At 44.0% G+C, this 16,700-nt stretch overlaps 1 protein-coding gene across 3 annotated transcripts in view; it reads right to left on the reverse strand.

Moving 5' to 3' along the window:
- Positions 1–16,700, reverse strand: part of LOC140717289 (uncharacterized) — a 165,807-nt gene that overhangs the window by 33,079 nt on the left and 116,028 nt on the right. For all 3 annotated transcript variants that reach the window (XM_073030734.1, XM_073030727.1, XM_073030742.1), the window contains 2 exons: positions 15,751–15,825; positions 10,234–10,338 (listed from right to left, as the gene is read on the reverse strand). In XM_073030734.1, coding sequence (XP_072886835.1) covers positions 10,234–10,338; positions 15,751–15,825 — 180 coding nt within the window. The remainder of the gene's footprint in view (positions 1–10,233; positions 10,339–15,750; positions 15,826–16,700) is intronic.

Below are 16,700 nucleotides of genomic sequence, written 5' to 3' on the forward strand. Positions count from 1 at the left end.
TGAGCACTGAAGGACAGGATTGAACCCAGGTCACTGGAGTTGTGAGACACCGGCTCGATAATTGTACTCCTGACCTTTCCTTGTGGCTTATGCTTCCAGCTCCAGGTCTCATAGCAATGTATCAAAAACATTTCAATTCTTCTCTGGTCCTTTTGCCGATTAAAACAGAGTCAGAGAGCTACACAGCTATGGAAAATGGTCCTTCATCCCAATGAATTCTCTAAGTGAACTCACCCATGTTTGGTCCACATCTCTCTAAACCTTTCCTCTCCATGTAATTGTTCAAATGCCTTTTAAGCATTGTAACTTCCATACCTCCCTGAACCAATTACCTCTGACAATTCATTGTCATGTCTGTGTAAAACAAGTTGTCCATCAGGGCACTTTTAAATCTTTCTCCTTTCTCTTTAAACCTATGCCCTCTAGTACTGGGCTCTCTTATCCTGAGGAAAAGGTTTTGGCAATTTACTTATCTGCACCCCTTGTGAATTTATAAACCTCTAGCTTCTCTCATCCCTCAGCCTCTACATTGCAGGGATAAATATCCTAGAGTCACGGTCTGGTCAGCGGACTCCGAACTCCGGGTCCTCTTAATTCTCATCATCTCTCTCTGTATCCCATACTTCCTGCAACTCAGAACTACATGTTCTACTGACTCCTCTTCCTGACATTCCTCACACAGTCCTGTCTGGTGTTTCCCTATCAATTTCAGTGTTTGGTTTAGTGCACAGTGCCCCAGCCTTAACCTAGTCCACACAATTTCCTCTCTTCTGTATCTACTACCTACCCTAGTACCTGCAACACTTTTTTGTATTTGATATAAATGCCTCCCTTTCCCCTCCCTGTCCCATCTTTCTTGCCACATTTGGTTGATTTTTTCCCAGATAACACACTTAACCTCTGCTTTACTGATACTAATATGCATTTCTATATTTTCTTTCTTTAACACCATCTTTGCCAACTCATCCACCCTCTCATTCCCCTTCACCCCTACATGAGCTGGAACCCATAGAAATTTTACCTGACCTCCCTGATTTGCAACTCTTGTGACTGACTGAAAGACTTCATGAAGTACATCTTGCCAGCTGTTTGAGTGAGAAGACCTTAAACTTGCTAGAACTGAAGATGCATCTGAGCATATCAACGCTTTGACTAGTCTAGCTTTCTCCACCCAGTGCAATGCAACTAACACTGCCAGCATCTCCACTGTATACACCACTAACTTATCAGATGTTCTTCTGCTGATTGCAATTGCTTTTGCTGGTATAGCCACCCCAAACCCTGTCACTCCTGTTTCAGGTTCCTTAGCACCATCTGTATAGACCTGAGTATAATCACTATACTTTTCCATCACATGACAGTTTAATGCACTTACCAAATCAGTTTTATATTTTCCTTTCCTTTTTACCTCTAACAAATGCCAGTCTACGTCAGGCCATACAAGCTTCCATGGAGCTACAACTGGATAAACTACTGAAGGACTTATCCTTAGATCAAACACTCCACATTCTCTAGCAATATCATTCCCTACCCGACTAAAGTTTTCCCTCTGAAACCTCCCATTTTCCCAGGACTCCTGCAACACTCCTTTAGCAGGGTGAGAATCATTGTGCTCCTGCAAATTAGCCCAGTAGTTTACCATCAATTGCGTCCTTTTTAATTCCAAAGGCATTACTCCCATTTCTACCTGCAGGGCTAATACTGGTGATGTTTTAAAAGCCCCACTGCACACTCTCAAAGCCTAAGCCTGAATCACATCCAGTTTCCTTATAAGAGACCTAGCTGCTGATCCATATGCTACACTTCTATAATCCAACGCAGATCTTACTAAAGCCACATACATTCTCTTTAACGCTGAACAACTTGCTCCCCATTCCCTACCAGTCAAACATCTCATCACATTTGTTACTTTTTTACATTTCTCCTCAACTTTCCTGATATGGTCTGCTCATGTTAATCGTGAATCAAATATAACTCCCAGAAATTTAAATGATCCAACTCTTTCTAATTCAATCCCATACATCCTTAACTTCTTCGCTACCTCAATTCTTTTCCTGGTGAAAAATACAGTTTGAGCTTTTTCTACTGAAAATCTATATCCCCAATCATAACCCCATACTACCACTTCATCAATTGCTCCTTGTAGTTTCCTGATAATATGCTCCATGTTCCTGCCTCTTTTCCACAAGGCCCCATCATCCGCAAACAGTGACCTACCTATATCCACTGGTACCTTTGTGAAGACACCATTGATCATAATGATCAATGGCACTAAAATGGCACCACCCTGAGGTGTGCCATTTCCCACTATGTACTGTCTTGATAATTCTGATCCAATCCAAACTTGAATTTTTCGACCAAACAAAAAATCTTTAATCCAATTAAAAACTCTCCCCCAACCCCCATTTTGTGCAGTTTAATTAATAATCCTTACTTCCACATCATATCATAGGCTTTTTCAATGTCAAAAAATACTGCAACTACTGATTCTTTATTTGCCTGGGCCTTTCTCATTTCACTAACCTTATCACTGAGTCCATGGAATTCCTTCCCTTCCTAAAACCACTCTGATAACTTGCCAGCATTCCTCTCTTCTCAAGATCATACGATAACCTGTCTGTTACCATCCTTTCCATTATCTTGCATATATTTGATGTTAGTGCTATTGGCCCGTAGCTAGTGGGTTTTGACGGATCCTTGCCAGGATTCCTTATTGGAATTACTACTGCTTCTTTCCATGCACTTGATAATCTTCTCTCCTCCCACACTCTGTTGTAAAAATGCAGTAACTTCAAGAGTGCTCCTTCTCCTAGATTTTTTAGCATAACATAGCATATTAGATCTTTCCCTGGGGCTGTTGGTCTCGATCTCTTTATTGCTCTCACCAGTTCTGCCAAAGTAAATGGATCACCAGTTATATCATCTGTTTCTTCCCTCCTGTTTAACACACCTTGGTATTGACTCATTGTTCTTTCCCTTCTCCTTCTCCCTTCTTCAGACAAATTTTCTGAACTATGTATCTTTACAAATGACTTGGCCATGATCTCAGCCTTATCCCTGCTGGAGACTGCTGTTTCCTCCTCAGATATCATTACTGGATATTCCCATTCCCTTCTATCTCCCCCTATCCCTTTAATCATTCCCCATACCTCTCCCACAGGCATTGTTCTTCCTATTTTGTTGCAAAAACTCCTCCAACTTGCTCTTTTAGCTTGATGTATAGTTCTTCTCACCACTGCCTATGCCTTCTTATATTGAATCAAAAGCTGCATATTATGGGTTCTTTTAACTAGTCTGAATGCTCTATTTCTGTTTTTTTACAGCCTGACAACATTCCTCTGTCCACCATGGTACCAGTTTTCTATTCATCCTATTTTTACTCCTGGGTATAGATCCTTCTGCTGCCATAATAATTGCTGAAGGCACCAGACTGTTTAATTCATCTATATTTCCAGAAATGTCAATCTTTGTCAATGCTTCTTCACTTAACTTCTGGAACTTACCCCAATTTGCTTTTCCAAACACCTACTTTGGGTTTCCACCACCTGGTCTTACTTCAACTCTTTCACCCACTGAACATAAAACTGGGTAGTGATCACTGCCTACTGCTGAAGCAATCCAAACTCCCCAGTTACTAATGCCAGCCAAGACATTAGACACTAACATAATATCTAATACTGACTCAGTTCCTGTTGTTGTGTTTATCCATGTTCTTCTACCATCATTCATACATACCAAACCCCTTTCTTCCATCAAATCTTCAATTACCGTTCCATTTGAATCTGTAATCAGATCCCCCCATATTGTGCTGTGAGCATTGAAATCTGCACACCACACTACTTTATGTCTGTTTTGTCCTTGTATCCTTAATAGGCTGTCCAAATCCAACTTTTTACATGGATTGTAGTAGTTAATTATAACCACTCCCTCCCCTCTCTCCCACATTTCCACCACTATGTATTCCTGATCATCTCTTTTTTCCGGTACCCTATAAGGTATACCTTGCTTGATTAACATAGCACAACCCCCCCCCCTTCCTAGATTTCTATCTTTCCTTATCATTGTATACCCATATACCATGAAGTCTAAAGCCAATTTCAACCAAGTTTCCTGGATACACACTACATCTGGTTTTACAACCATTTCCTTAATAAAGTGCTTGAATTCTTGGCCATTGGCCAGTAAGCTCCTTGCATTCCATTGCAAAAGAATCACCATAATGAGTATTAACCAACCCATGACACTTCCTGGCTTGACTGATTAGTGAGGTTCTCCCTCACTTCTTCCCATGTCAGTCCTACTAACCCTAAATGGTTTACTGCTGCTTTGACCACCAGCTGAATTTTGTCACTTGTTGACTTTACATCAGCCGTACTATTAATCACTCCTGCAATGAATGTCACTAGAGCCTTTTTTTTCTACATAAATCCTGTCATTTGTTCTTTGCTGCATCTCTTGCATCCCTATTGCTCCCTGTTCATTAGGAGCATTATTCTGTTCTCTTGACATTCTTACAGCTTCTGCATAAGTGATCTTCCTTTTCACTCTTATTTCTTGAATTTTATTCTCCCGTCTCATAACCTCACACCCACTATATGCCACATTATGAGCTCCTCCACAATTGCAGCATTTTGGTTGCACTCCTGTTCCGCACTTTCCATATTCATGATGACCCCCACATCTCCTCTGCCTTTTACAGTTTTTAGCTATGCCAAACCTTTGACAATTATAGCACCTCAATGGCTTTGGCACATACACCCTTACTGGGTAACTCATGAAACCCAGGAACACTTTCCTTGGCACTCTTTCTTCTTCAAATTCAATCAATACTGTTTCACTTTCCTTTTTCATTCCCTCCTTTGTTGTTTTCAGTCTTAGAACATTAATTACTTTCCCCCCTTTGATATTCCTCTTCAACTCCTCCATGTTTATACTCATTGGTACACCCGTGATCACTCCTTTACAATCACCATTTCATGCTCCCACCCTCCCTGTATATTCCACCTTGCATTTTCCTATCTCTTTTAGCTTGAGTGCTTTCTCAAGTTGTTCCTTATTCGCACATCTTACCAGTAGGCTGCCATCATTAAGGACTTTTGCAAATACTATTTCCCCTATCTTATTTGTCAAAGTTGTTGTTAGTACAAACAGGTTGATTTTCTTCATGTGTCCTTGCACCTTCTCATTAAACCTAATTATGACAACACCTCCTCTCTGAACTCATTCATCTTCCTCACTTTCAGAACTCTCTCCACTGTCATTTCTTATTCTTTTATTCCCTTTGTCTTGGATTTCATTCATCTATCCCCTCACTATCTCCTCATTCCCTTTATTTCTCCCTTCACAATAATCCATCTCTCCCCAGCTGCCTACCTCTGATCCCAAATCCCTACCCCGCTCCTTCTCCACTCTCTTTCCCTCAACCACCCCCCCTCACCTTGTCCGCCATTACCGGACCTGGACGACCCCCTCCCAGCAATTCCCGCTCCTTCCCCACTCTCTTTCGCTCAACAAGTTCCAAACCACATTCACGCACGCTCCAGCCAACTCAGCCATCCTGGTGCAACTCCTAGCCAACGGGCTAATCCAGAACCGTGTGCTCGGTTTATCTGCCGCCAGCACAGGTGACCGGCCTCTGCACCATATGCTCCCGCCCCGGATTCTGGGTCCTCCAACTCTCCCTTGTTTCAGCTTGGACTCAAGCATTTGCACCTGGTGCTCATCTTGTTGGCTGGGAATATAAGTGGCTCTGGGATTGAGGGCAGTGGGGGTTGTTGTTTCCTGTCAGTCTTTGCTTGGAGTAACCCACTGGTGGAAGGTGAGTTCCTTCAAGTGGGTTATGGATTTGGCTGTTCCGAAACCGGCCGCCTCGAGTCTTGAGGTCACCCCAGACCGAGTCCCTTCCTGTCCCTTGCCTCTGTTGGGTAAGTCAGGCCGGTTGGCGTTGCCCTGCAGTTGGTTCTGTCCCTTCCCATTCCTCACCTCTGTCGGGTTTTGACCCGCGACCTGCCCAGGACTCCCACGTTCTGCCCAGGAGTTCCGTGGCCCAAAAAGGAGGCTGGCTCCAAGAACCCAAGACTCTAGCTGGTTCTGTCCCTTCCTGACCCTTGCCTCCATCGTCTAAGCAGGCCTGTTGCCGTTGCCCTGTGGTTGGTTCTGTCCCTTCCGGTTCCTTGCCTCTGTCGGGTTGTGTCCTGTGTCCTGTGTCCTGCCCAGGAGTCCCGCGTCCTGCCCAGGAGGTTAGCTTCAAGAACCAAAGAGCTCAGCCCCAAGCCGAGCCTCTAAGAACCCCAGGCCTCCACGACCTCCAAGATCTCCATGAACACCACGGACTGCGACCTGTCCCGTCCTTTAGTTTTGTTCTGCCCTGTTCCTAGTACTTCAGTGCCTGCGCCCTGCATTTGGGTCCAGCCCAATGCTCCCCCCTATGACACCTAGCCTATCCAGCCTCTCCTTACAACCCAAACCTCCAGTCCCCATAATATCATCAGAAACATTATTGCACCCTCTCCAGTTTCATGACATCCTTCCAATATCAGGGAGACCATTATTACACATAGTACTCCAAATCTGTCAAAAGCTGTTACACTTTCATACATTTCAGTCTCATTTGCTTCCCTGGACAGTCTCTCCTCATACCTAGAGTTCTCCAGCCCTGGTAACATTGTCATAACTCTCCTCTGTACCTTGTTTGGTACAATCAGATTGTTTCTGTAGAGTGGTGAACAGAACTGAATGCACTGCTCCAGATGTGGCCTAATTAACAAGCTTCATATGGTGCTGCTACATGGACATACTTTTGTATTCTACACCAGCCAACGAGAGTAAACAGTGAGGCTTCTTTACTTTTTCCACCCAACTTGCTCCCTTCTGGGATCTGTGCCCATGAACATTGAGAGTTGTCAGTTCCTCTCCATGCCATAGTCTTCTGTTTACTGTTTGTTCCTTTGCCTAGTTTACCCTCTCCAAAAGCACTGCTGTAAACATTTCCAGACTGAATTCCATTTCCTCTTTTGTGTATCCATGGAGACCAGTGATATCTTCCTGTGACCCAGACCTTTCATCTTCACTGTCAACCAAACTGCTGATATTGTGATCAACAGGAACCTTCCTGCAACACACACAAAATGCTGGTGGAATGCAGCAGGTCAGACATAATCCATAGGAAGAAGCGCTGTCGAAGTTTCGGGCCGAGACCCTTCGTCAGGACTTTTCATATTGAGAGTAAGAACTAATTCTGCTAGATGGAGGAGAGTGGTGGTAGAGGGGAATTGGTTAGGTCTGGAATCTAAAAAGAAGCGGAGAGGTTTGAGTCCTTCCTGGTGGGGGACGGAGGTATATAGGGACTGGACGTCCATGGTGAAAATAAGACGGTGGGGACCAGGGAACTTAAAATCATTGAAAAAATTCAAAGCGTGAGAAGTGTCACGAACATAGATGGGAAGGGATTGAACAAGGGGGGATAAAACAGTGTCAAGGTATGCAGAAATGAGTTCAGTGGGGCAGGAGCAAGCTGAGACAATGGGTCTACCTGGACAGGCAGGTTTGTGGATCTTGGGTAGGAGGTAGAATCAGGAAGTGCGGGGTGTGGGAACTATGAGGTTGGTGGCAGTGAATGGGAGATCGACAGAGCTGATAAGGTTGCTGATGGTATAGGAGACAGTGGCTGGTTGCTCCTTAGTGGGGTCATGATCAAGGGGTAAATAAGAGGAGGTATCAGAGAGTTGTCACTGTGCCTCAGCCAGGTAGAAGTCAGTACGCCAGACAACAACAGCTCCCCCCTTATCAGCAGGTTTTATAGTGAGGTTGGGATTGGTGCAGAGGGAGCGGAGAGCAGAGCGTTCGGAAGGAGTGAGGTTGGAATTGGAACACGGTGTGGTGAAGTCGAGACGGTTGATGTCCTGTTGGCAATTAGCAATAAAGAGATCCAGAGCAGGCAGAAGACCAGAACGGGGTGTCCATGAAGAGGAGGAGGGTTGAAGATGGGAGGAGGGGTCATCGGTGGGGGTAGGAGAGTACTTGCCAAAGAAATAAGCTCGGAGACGGAGCCGGCGGAAGAAGAGTTCAGCATCATCGCGTACGCGGAACTCGCTGAGGTATGGGTGAAGGGGGACAAAGGTGAGGCCCTTACTGAGGACAGAGCGCTCTGCCTCAGAGAGTTGAAGGTCGGAGGGAATGGTAAAGACCCGGCACAGATGAGAGATGGGATCAGAGGGGGGAGGGAGCCTGGTGGTGTCAGTGGAGCGCGGAGGGTTGGGATGAGAGGAAGATGGAGCCTCTGAGGGCCCAGGAGCTGACGATGGGATCTGAGGGAGAGGGGATTGCAGAGTGGTGGTGGGGGAAGGGGAGATGGGAGTCACAATCACAGCATGTGAAGACCCGGCCTGGAGTTCAAGGCTGGAGTCGCAGTCGGTGGTTGCGCAATCGCTTTGAAGCTGTCCATGGTCGTTGGAGCATGCATTGATGGTGCTGGAGTCTGGGTTCTGAATATGCCCTGGGTTGCTGGGCAGCAGAGGTTGACGGCCGGGCCCGGAGCCACGATATGAAGTCCATCAGAAACTTCCTGATCCTGTTCCTCAATTCAAGTTCAAATCATTGACATGAACCTTAAACAACAAGGGACCTGTTACTGAGCCCTGCTTAACTCACCACACATGGCCCTCCAGACACTGAAACTCCCATTGATCCTCACTGTTTGCTTCCTCCCTCTGAACCAATTTTTATTCCAACACCATCTTTTCTTGGATCCCATGGACATTTAGTTTCTTGGGTATGCCGTGAGGAACTTTAACAAAACCTTGCTAAGACTCGTGTCAGGAGAAGAGGCTTTAACACCCTCTCACCTCACCTGTTAAGGGGCAACTTTCAAGTTCAAGTTCACGATTAATTATATTGTCATTCAGCCAGATACATGTATAATGGCAAATGAAACATCTTTCCACTGGACTAAGGTGCACAACACAGTACATATAACTCATATCCGTAATATTACAACAAATAAATTAACAAATAACAAGGTGCACATACAAGCGAAAAGTAAACAGGATAACACCACTGGTGTTTCATACATGATCAGACCTGGGTGGTGGCAGGAAGTTCAATAGTCTGATGGCGTAGGGGGGAAAAAGCTGTTTCCCATCCTAACAGTTTTTGTCCTAATGCTACGATACTTCCTGTCTAATGTAGGGGATCAAAGAGATTAATGGACAGATGGGCGAGATCACTGGCAATGTTAAGAACCCTGTGCACACAACATTCCTGATAAATATCTCTAATGGGTGAAAGAGATACCCTGATGATCCACTCAGTAATCCTTGGTAGGGACTTGCAATCAGATGCTTTGCAATTCCCGTACCAGACAGAGATGATAGGTAGGGGTAGGGGATTCAAGGACAAGAGGGCAGGTTTGAAGGACATCCTTTTAGAACTGAGATGTGGAGAAATTACTTTAATCAGAGGGTTGTAAATCTGTGGAATTTGCTGCCACAAGTGGTATGGAGGTGAAGTCATTGGGTGTATTTAAGGCAGAGATAGATAGGTTCTTGATTAGGCAGGGCATCAAAGGGTATGGGGTGAAAGCAGGGGAGTGGGGATGACTGGAAGAATTGATATAAGCCCATGATTGAATGGCGGAGCAGACTCAATGGGCTAAATGGCCTACTTCTGCTCCTATATCTTATTGTCTTAAGGTCTTATAGATGTAGCTGATCAGGACACTCTTGACTATGCTCCTGTAAAAATTGGTTATCATGAGGGATGGGGAGGTGTTAGCCTCACTCACCTCAATCTCTCCAGGAAGTAGAGATACAACTGTCTTTTCTTGACAAAAGAGGTGGTGTTGAGGGACCAGGTAAGATCATCTGTTACTTGCACTCTCAGAAACTTGGTGCTCTTGACTGACCCCATGGAGGAACCACATGTGTGCAGTGAGGAGTGGTCCCTCACTACTCACCTCTACATCATGAGTCACATCAGCTTTGTCAACATAACGTGTGTAACACAATTCAGTTGAGACATTTCACCCTCAAGTACCATCACTGATGGCAGGTCAGAGGAGACTCCAGAATCGTTCCAACAGTGGTGTCACTGTGAAACACCTCTCCACAACTAGGCAAAAATACAGGGTAATTTCATCCCTCATGTCTCAGGGACCCAGAGTGTTGGGTGTGATGTTTTTTCAAATTAATTCAATTTCCTTGGAGTTTAAACACAACTGTAGACAATAACACTTACCTCTGTACCAAAAGATCACCAATGCAATAAAAAGCATCAGGAACAACACCTCCACTATGATTGATGCAGCAAGCATTACAGGGTAGAAAAAACCTGCAAATATAACTAAATTCAAACAAGAAAGTGTGAGACAATGCACCAGAAAAGTGACCAAGAGAACTATCAGCTGTTGCCAAAACCAGTTTGTTCCCCTTACCTCCAGCAGGGAAGGGATGTACTAATCACTGCCCAGTCTTGTCTGTGACTCCTGGTCTGCACCAACTGACTCTACCTGCTGTGCTGGGTGATCAAGCCTCTGAATTGTCACACCGGCCGAAAGTAGATTGACTCACTCACTCTTCCTCGGTCAGTATTTCCCTGTTACCTGTTGCCAATATTCTGCACTGGGTGCTCCTTCTGGTGTTGAGACAGCCAAATCTTGATGAGCACACTGTCAGAAGCTGGAGAAATTAATATTCATACTGTCTCCAACCTGATGGCATGAACATCGATTTCTCTAGCTTCTGGTAATTTCTCCATCCCCCCCTCCTTTCTTCTTCTTTGATTCTCTATTCTGGCTCCCCTCTCATCTCTTCTCCTTAGATGTCTATCACTTTCCTCTGGTGCTCCTCCTCCTTCCCTTCCTCTCATGGACCACTCTCCCCTCCAATTCAATTCTTTTGTCAGCCATTTGCCTTTTCCACCTACACCGAGTTTCCCAGCTTCTCACTTTAACCCTTCCCCCACCCAGCTACTTTCCCCCTTACGTGGCGTCACCTATCACCTTCTAACTTGTACTTCCTCCCTCCCCCCACTTTCTTATTCTGGCTCTTTCCCCCTTCCTTCTGGCCCTGATGAAGGGTTAGCTGAAACATCAACTCTTTATTCATTTCCATAGATGCTGAGTTCCTCCAGCATTTTGTGTGTGTTTCTCTGGATTTCCAGTATCTGCAGAATCTCTTAAGGACCACAATCCATTGTTCTTTTGCAATAAATTAATAAACACAAGAAAATAAGAGGGGAGTCGGTCACTCAGCTTCTTAAAACTGCCCCACCATTCAATACAATTGGAGCTAATCTGCCCCAGGCCCCATCTCTTCTTCTGTTTCACTTCCACACAATCCTGAATTTGCAAATCTTTAAAAAAAATTATCCATCACTTCTTTAAATACGTCCGAACTGCTTGTAGTGGGAAAAGCCACTGATCCCAAGAGGTACCCTTATGGATCACTTCCGGACTGCCTTCAGTGTCAGTGCAATTGTTCTTAAACAAGGACACCAGAACTGTGCAGAGTATCAAGTGGGTCTCCAACACTCTGCACAACTGTAACAGTACTTCCCCATTTCTAAACTCCAAATCCCTTGCAGTTAAGGCTAATATGTCACTCAAGTTCCTAATTACTTGCTGCACCAGATCTTTTGTGAATCTTTTATCTTGATCCCTCTGCAATTCACTCATTTACAATTCCTCTCCATTAACATAACAGTCTGATTCCTCTTACTCAAGGGCTTCACCTCACACGCTCCTGTTTTAAACTCCACGTGCTGAGATATCACCCACTCATTGACTCAATCGATATCCTATTGTACAGTCTGAATTTCCTCATTGGAACTTGCTTTTCCTCCAGTTTTGATGAATTTCAATTCTCGTTCATGACATTATCTTAATCAATAATTAGAACTCTGCTTCCCTACAGGGATCGGATCACTGGTGCTTTTGGATTTTCACTATTTAGAATCTGTCAGCTCTGTCTCTAATAAAAAATAAAAATGTTGGAAGCAGACAGCAGTTGGATGCATCTGTGGAAGGTGAAACAGAGTTGATGTTACGTATTCCAGACACTATCAGACTTTTTGATTGTCATTGAGCAACACACAGACAGAGAGATCGGAAGCCTGAGAAAACATAGTTCACTCCCATTGGATGATTGAGTAGAAAAGGCAGTGACTTACTACAATTTGGAGCTTTGAGCGGCGCCCAATCAGTGTTTGGGATTGATTGACAAGAACAAATTAAAGTAAGATGAGGTAAGCAGAGTGGCCATTGTCCACGCGGACACTGTTGGAGTGGTCAGAGTTAGAGTGGAGATTTTGAGGCCTTAGGTCTTCGAGGCTTCAGCAAGAATAGCTTTTCATCAGAGAAGGCAAAAAAAAAAGCTGCAGATAGACTTTTTTCCTGCAATGTTTATTGTTTTTCCTTCTTTATAGTTGCATATTTAGGAACAGTAGCGGCAGCTGGAACTGGATTAGCTCTGGATCATTCGGGAGGCTGAGAGTGTGACAGACAGGACATATCAAGAGTTAGTTACACCGGGTGACAGACAGGAGGGAAACAAGGTTAAAGAGCCAGTGCAGAGTATGCCTGTGGCAATGCTTGTCAACAACAGGTACACCACTTCGGATACTGTTGGGCGAATGAACTAGCAGAGGAAAGTCACAGCAGTCAGGTCTCTGTCTCTGTGATTCAGAAGGGACAGTGGGAAAAGAGGTGAGCTGTGCTGTAAGGGGATTCATTAGTTAGGGAACAGAAAGGAGGTTCTGTGGATGAGAATGGAAGCCCCAGTTGGTATGTTGCCTCCAAAGTGCCAGGGTCCAGGATATCTCAGATAAAGTCTTCAGCAATCTTAAGTCCCAAGAATGATGAGGTTCTGCAAAGTGAGTTCAGGGAGTTAGGTGCTAAGTTAAGGGGCAGGGCCTCCAGGGTATTGAACTCAGGATTGTTACGTGCCACGTGCTAGTGAGGCTAGAAATAGGAAGTCTATCCCATTTAACATGTGGCTAAGGAGTTGGTGTAGGAGGAAAAGCATCAGAATTTTGGATCATTGGTCTCTCTTCCAGGGAAGGAGAGGCCAGTACAGAAGAAACAGTTTGCACCTTAACTGGAGGGGGATGAATATCCTTGCAGCAAGGTTTGCTAGTGCTGCATGGGGTGGGGGTAGGAGTTTGGGGAGGGATTTAAACTAGAGTTGCAGGAGGATGGACTGGACCAATTCAGGATTTCTTATGGAGTTTTTTGAGGAAGTTACCAGTAGATCTTGTCTACATGGATTTCAGTTAGGCCTTTGGAAAGGCCCCGCATGGAATGGTGGTTAAGAAGGTTTAGTTACTTAGCATTCAAGATGAGGTCATAAATTGGATTAGACACTGGCTTTGTGGGAGAAGCCAGAGAGTTGCCTCTCTGACTGGAGGCTTGTGATGAGTGGAGTGCCGCAGGGATCGGTGCTGGGTTTCTTGGTGTTTGCCATGTATATCAACGATCTGAATGATAATATTGTTAACTGGATCAGCAAATTTGAGCATGATACTGAGAATTGGGGGTGTAGTGGACATCGAGGAGGACCATCATAGCTTATAGGAGGATCTGGACCAGGTGTATAAATGGACTGAAAAATGGCAGATGGAATTTAATGCAGACAAGTGTGAGGTATTCCACTTCAGTAGGATCAACCAGGGTAGGCCTTACACAGTGAATGGTACAGTACTGAGGAGTGCAGTAGAATGAAGGGATTTGGGAATACAGGTCCATAAATCACTGAACATGGTGTCGAAGGTTGATATGTCGTAAATAAAGCTTTTGGCACATTGGCCTTCATAAATCAAGTTATTGAATACAGGAGATAAAATGTTATGTTGAAGTTGTATCAGACATTAGTGAGACCTAATTTAGGTTAGTTTGTGCAGTTTTGGTCACCTACCTACAGGAAAGATGTAAATAAGTTTGAAGGAATACAGAGAAGATTTACAAGCATGTTGCTGGGTCTGGAGGGCCTGAGTTATATGTAAAGATTTAATACATTCAGTCTCTATCCTTGGAACATAGAAGATTGAGAGGAGATTTGATACAGATTTGCAAAATTATGAGGGGTATAGATGGGGTAAACGCAAACAAGCTTTATCAACTGAAGTTGGGTGGAATTTCAAATGGAGGTCATGGGTTAATTATGAAAGATGAAAAGTTTAAGGGTAACATGAAGGGAAAGGTCTTCACTCAAAGGATCATGAGAATGTGAAATGCGCTGCCAGTGTAAGCTCTATTTTAGCCTTCAAACCGAAGTTTGGATAGGTACATGAATGGTAGGGGTATGGAGGGTTATGGTCACAGTGCAGGTCGATGCAAGTAGGCAGTTTAAATGCTGTGTGTGCTGTACTTCAACATAACCTTATAACAGAGAATGTGGTGCAGGGGTGGGTGGATCAAGGGGAAAATCTCTGATTGGCTGTTATTGTTGCAATTAGAAGCACATAAAGCTTCTTTGTCAGTGTCACACATCACAAATAGCAGGGCTGTAGGACATGCCCTGTTAATAGAGAGAGAAAAAACATGAGGCAATGTCAGATGGATGACTGGCAGAAATAACTAGCTCTGACAAAGATAAACAGAGAAAGCCAGTTACCTGAAGTTAGTGAATTCAATATCGAGTCCAGAAAGCTGTGACGTGCCCTGAAATTATATTCCTCAAACCTTACATTGGGATTGTAACATTGCAAGAGGCCACAGACAGAAGGGGAAGAGTGAGAATGTGATGAAGAATTAAAATCACAGACAAGAGGGAGCTCAGGGTTGTTCCTTCGGCCTGAACACATGCGCATTGCAAACAGATTATCAAATTTGCATTTGGATTCTCTGATATAGAGGAGATCACATTGTGAACACCAAATTCAGTCCTGTTAATTAGAAGAAGTGCAAGTAAATCACTACTTCACTTGGAAGGACTGTCTGGGTCCCTGAATGGTGGGAAGGGAAGAGGTGAAAGGGCAAAGTTTGTATCTCCTCTGGTTGCATAGGAACGTGTCTGAAAAAGAGTGGGAATGGGAGGGACTGAAGAGCAGGTCAGGAAAATGTGAAGACAGCAATCCCTTCAAAATGTTGAACCTGGTGGTGGAATCTTTTTCAAGTTGTGGAAATTGTGATGCTACAATGCAATTCTTCTAATCTTGTGAACTTGAGACACTGCAAATCATCCTTACACTGTACTGTAACATACCTTCCATTCCATGAGATTCAACCTGTTTTACTAAATCCCTTCTGGAAGTCCAGAAAAACAATCTGGCTTTCCATTACTTGTCTATAATTTCTCAAAATTCTATGTGGCCAGCTAAACTGAACACACATTGAAACTAAAATGGACATTTAGATATCTTAAGCCATAAGATCATAAGACCTAGGAGCAGAATTAGGCCATTTGGCCCATCGAGTCTGCTGTGCCATTCAATCATGGCTGGTCCTTTCTTTTCTCCTCCTAAACCCCAGTTCCCAGTTTTCTCCCCATAACCTTTCATGCTATGTTCAGTCAAGAACCTATCAATCTCTGCCTTAAATATACCCAATGACCTGGCCTCCACAGCTACATGTGGGAACAAATTCCACAAATTCACCACAGTTTTCCCAGTCCTCAGCTGTGGAGCCAAGGATTGTATGTGTTTGTGGTCTAGATGAAGCAGCTCACAATGTTCTGACAGAGACACTTCATTCTATCCCTCTGCTCAGTACCAAGTACATCATTTCATGTAAATACAGAATTATGTTCAAACACTTACCTGGAATCAAAGCAAGGACAGAAATGGTCATTAAGGATATCAGGTTAAAGATAGCAGTTTCGAAGAACACCAATTCTAAAAAAAAAATTAAAAACATTAGAAATCCTCAGAATCAGAATTCAGAATCAGGTTTATTGTTACTGACATTGTTGTAAAATTTGTTTTTTTGTGGCAACTGCACAGTGCAATAAATAAAATATACTATGAACTACAATGAGAGATACAGTCATGTAAAAAGAGAGCAAAAATAGCGAGGACATCTTCATGGATTCATGGAGCATTCAGAAATCTGATGACAGAGGGGAAGAAGCTGTTCCTAAATCATTGAATGTGTGTCTTCAGGCTCCTGTGCCTCGTCCCTGATGGTAGTAATCCCCCTGAGTTACAATCTACACAACTTATTCAAAACTTGCATCAATGAAGTGCTGCAGTGAACAGAGATGAACCCGGGCTTGGTCAGGTTCATTGTGATATTCAGTGTCCTAACATGAGGCAATCAACCAGCTCAGAACTGGACCAGACATTCAAGCATTGGACTGAAGGAGGTTCAGAGAGCTCTCACACACTGGCAACAAGTGGAGAGACCAGGGAGGGACCAAAAGCATCTTCTGGTTCCCTCTAGAACACTACATTTGATAACTTACTGACCCACAGGTATCACATGTGGAAATGACAGGTACTCTGTAGTTTGTCCGTGTTTACATCCAGTGGATGGGATATCAGGCCACTGTAAATCAGTTCTGCTGAATTATCCCAGTGACCTGGAGGACTGTAATTAAACATTTTGCCAGTGACTGAGTTCCATGTCTGACAGTACAGCCTGTTCTGATGCAGAGAATCACAACATCACTGTTTCCAGCTGTTCAATGGCATCGGACAGTGTTCTGGTTCAAATTGAAAACTGAACTCCACGAGGGTGCAGGCTGAACAGTCCACATGCTGGAACATTT

The sequence above is a fragment of the Hemitrygon akajei genome, chromosome 2, assembly GCF_048418815.1.
Source record: "Hemitrygon akajei chromosome 2, sHemAka1.3, whole genome shotgun sequence".
NCBI classification, from domain to species: Eukaryota; Metazoa; Chordata; class Chondrichthyes; order Myliobatiformes; family Dasyatidae; genus Hemitrygon; species Hemitrygon akajei.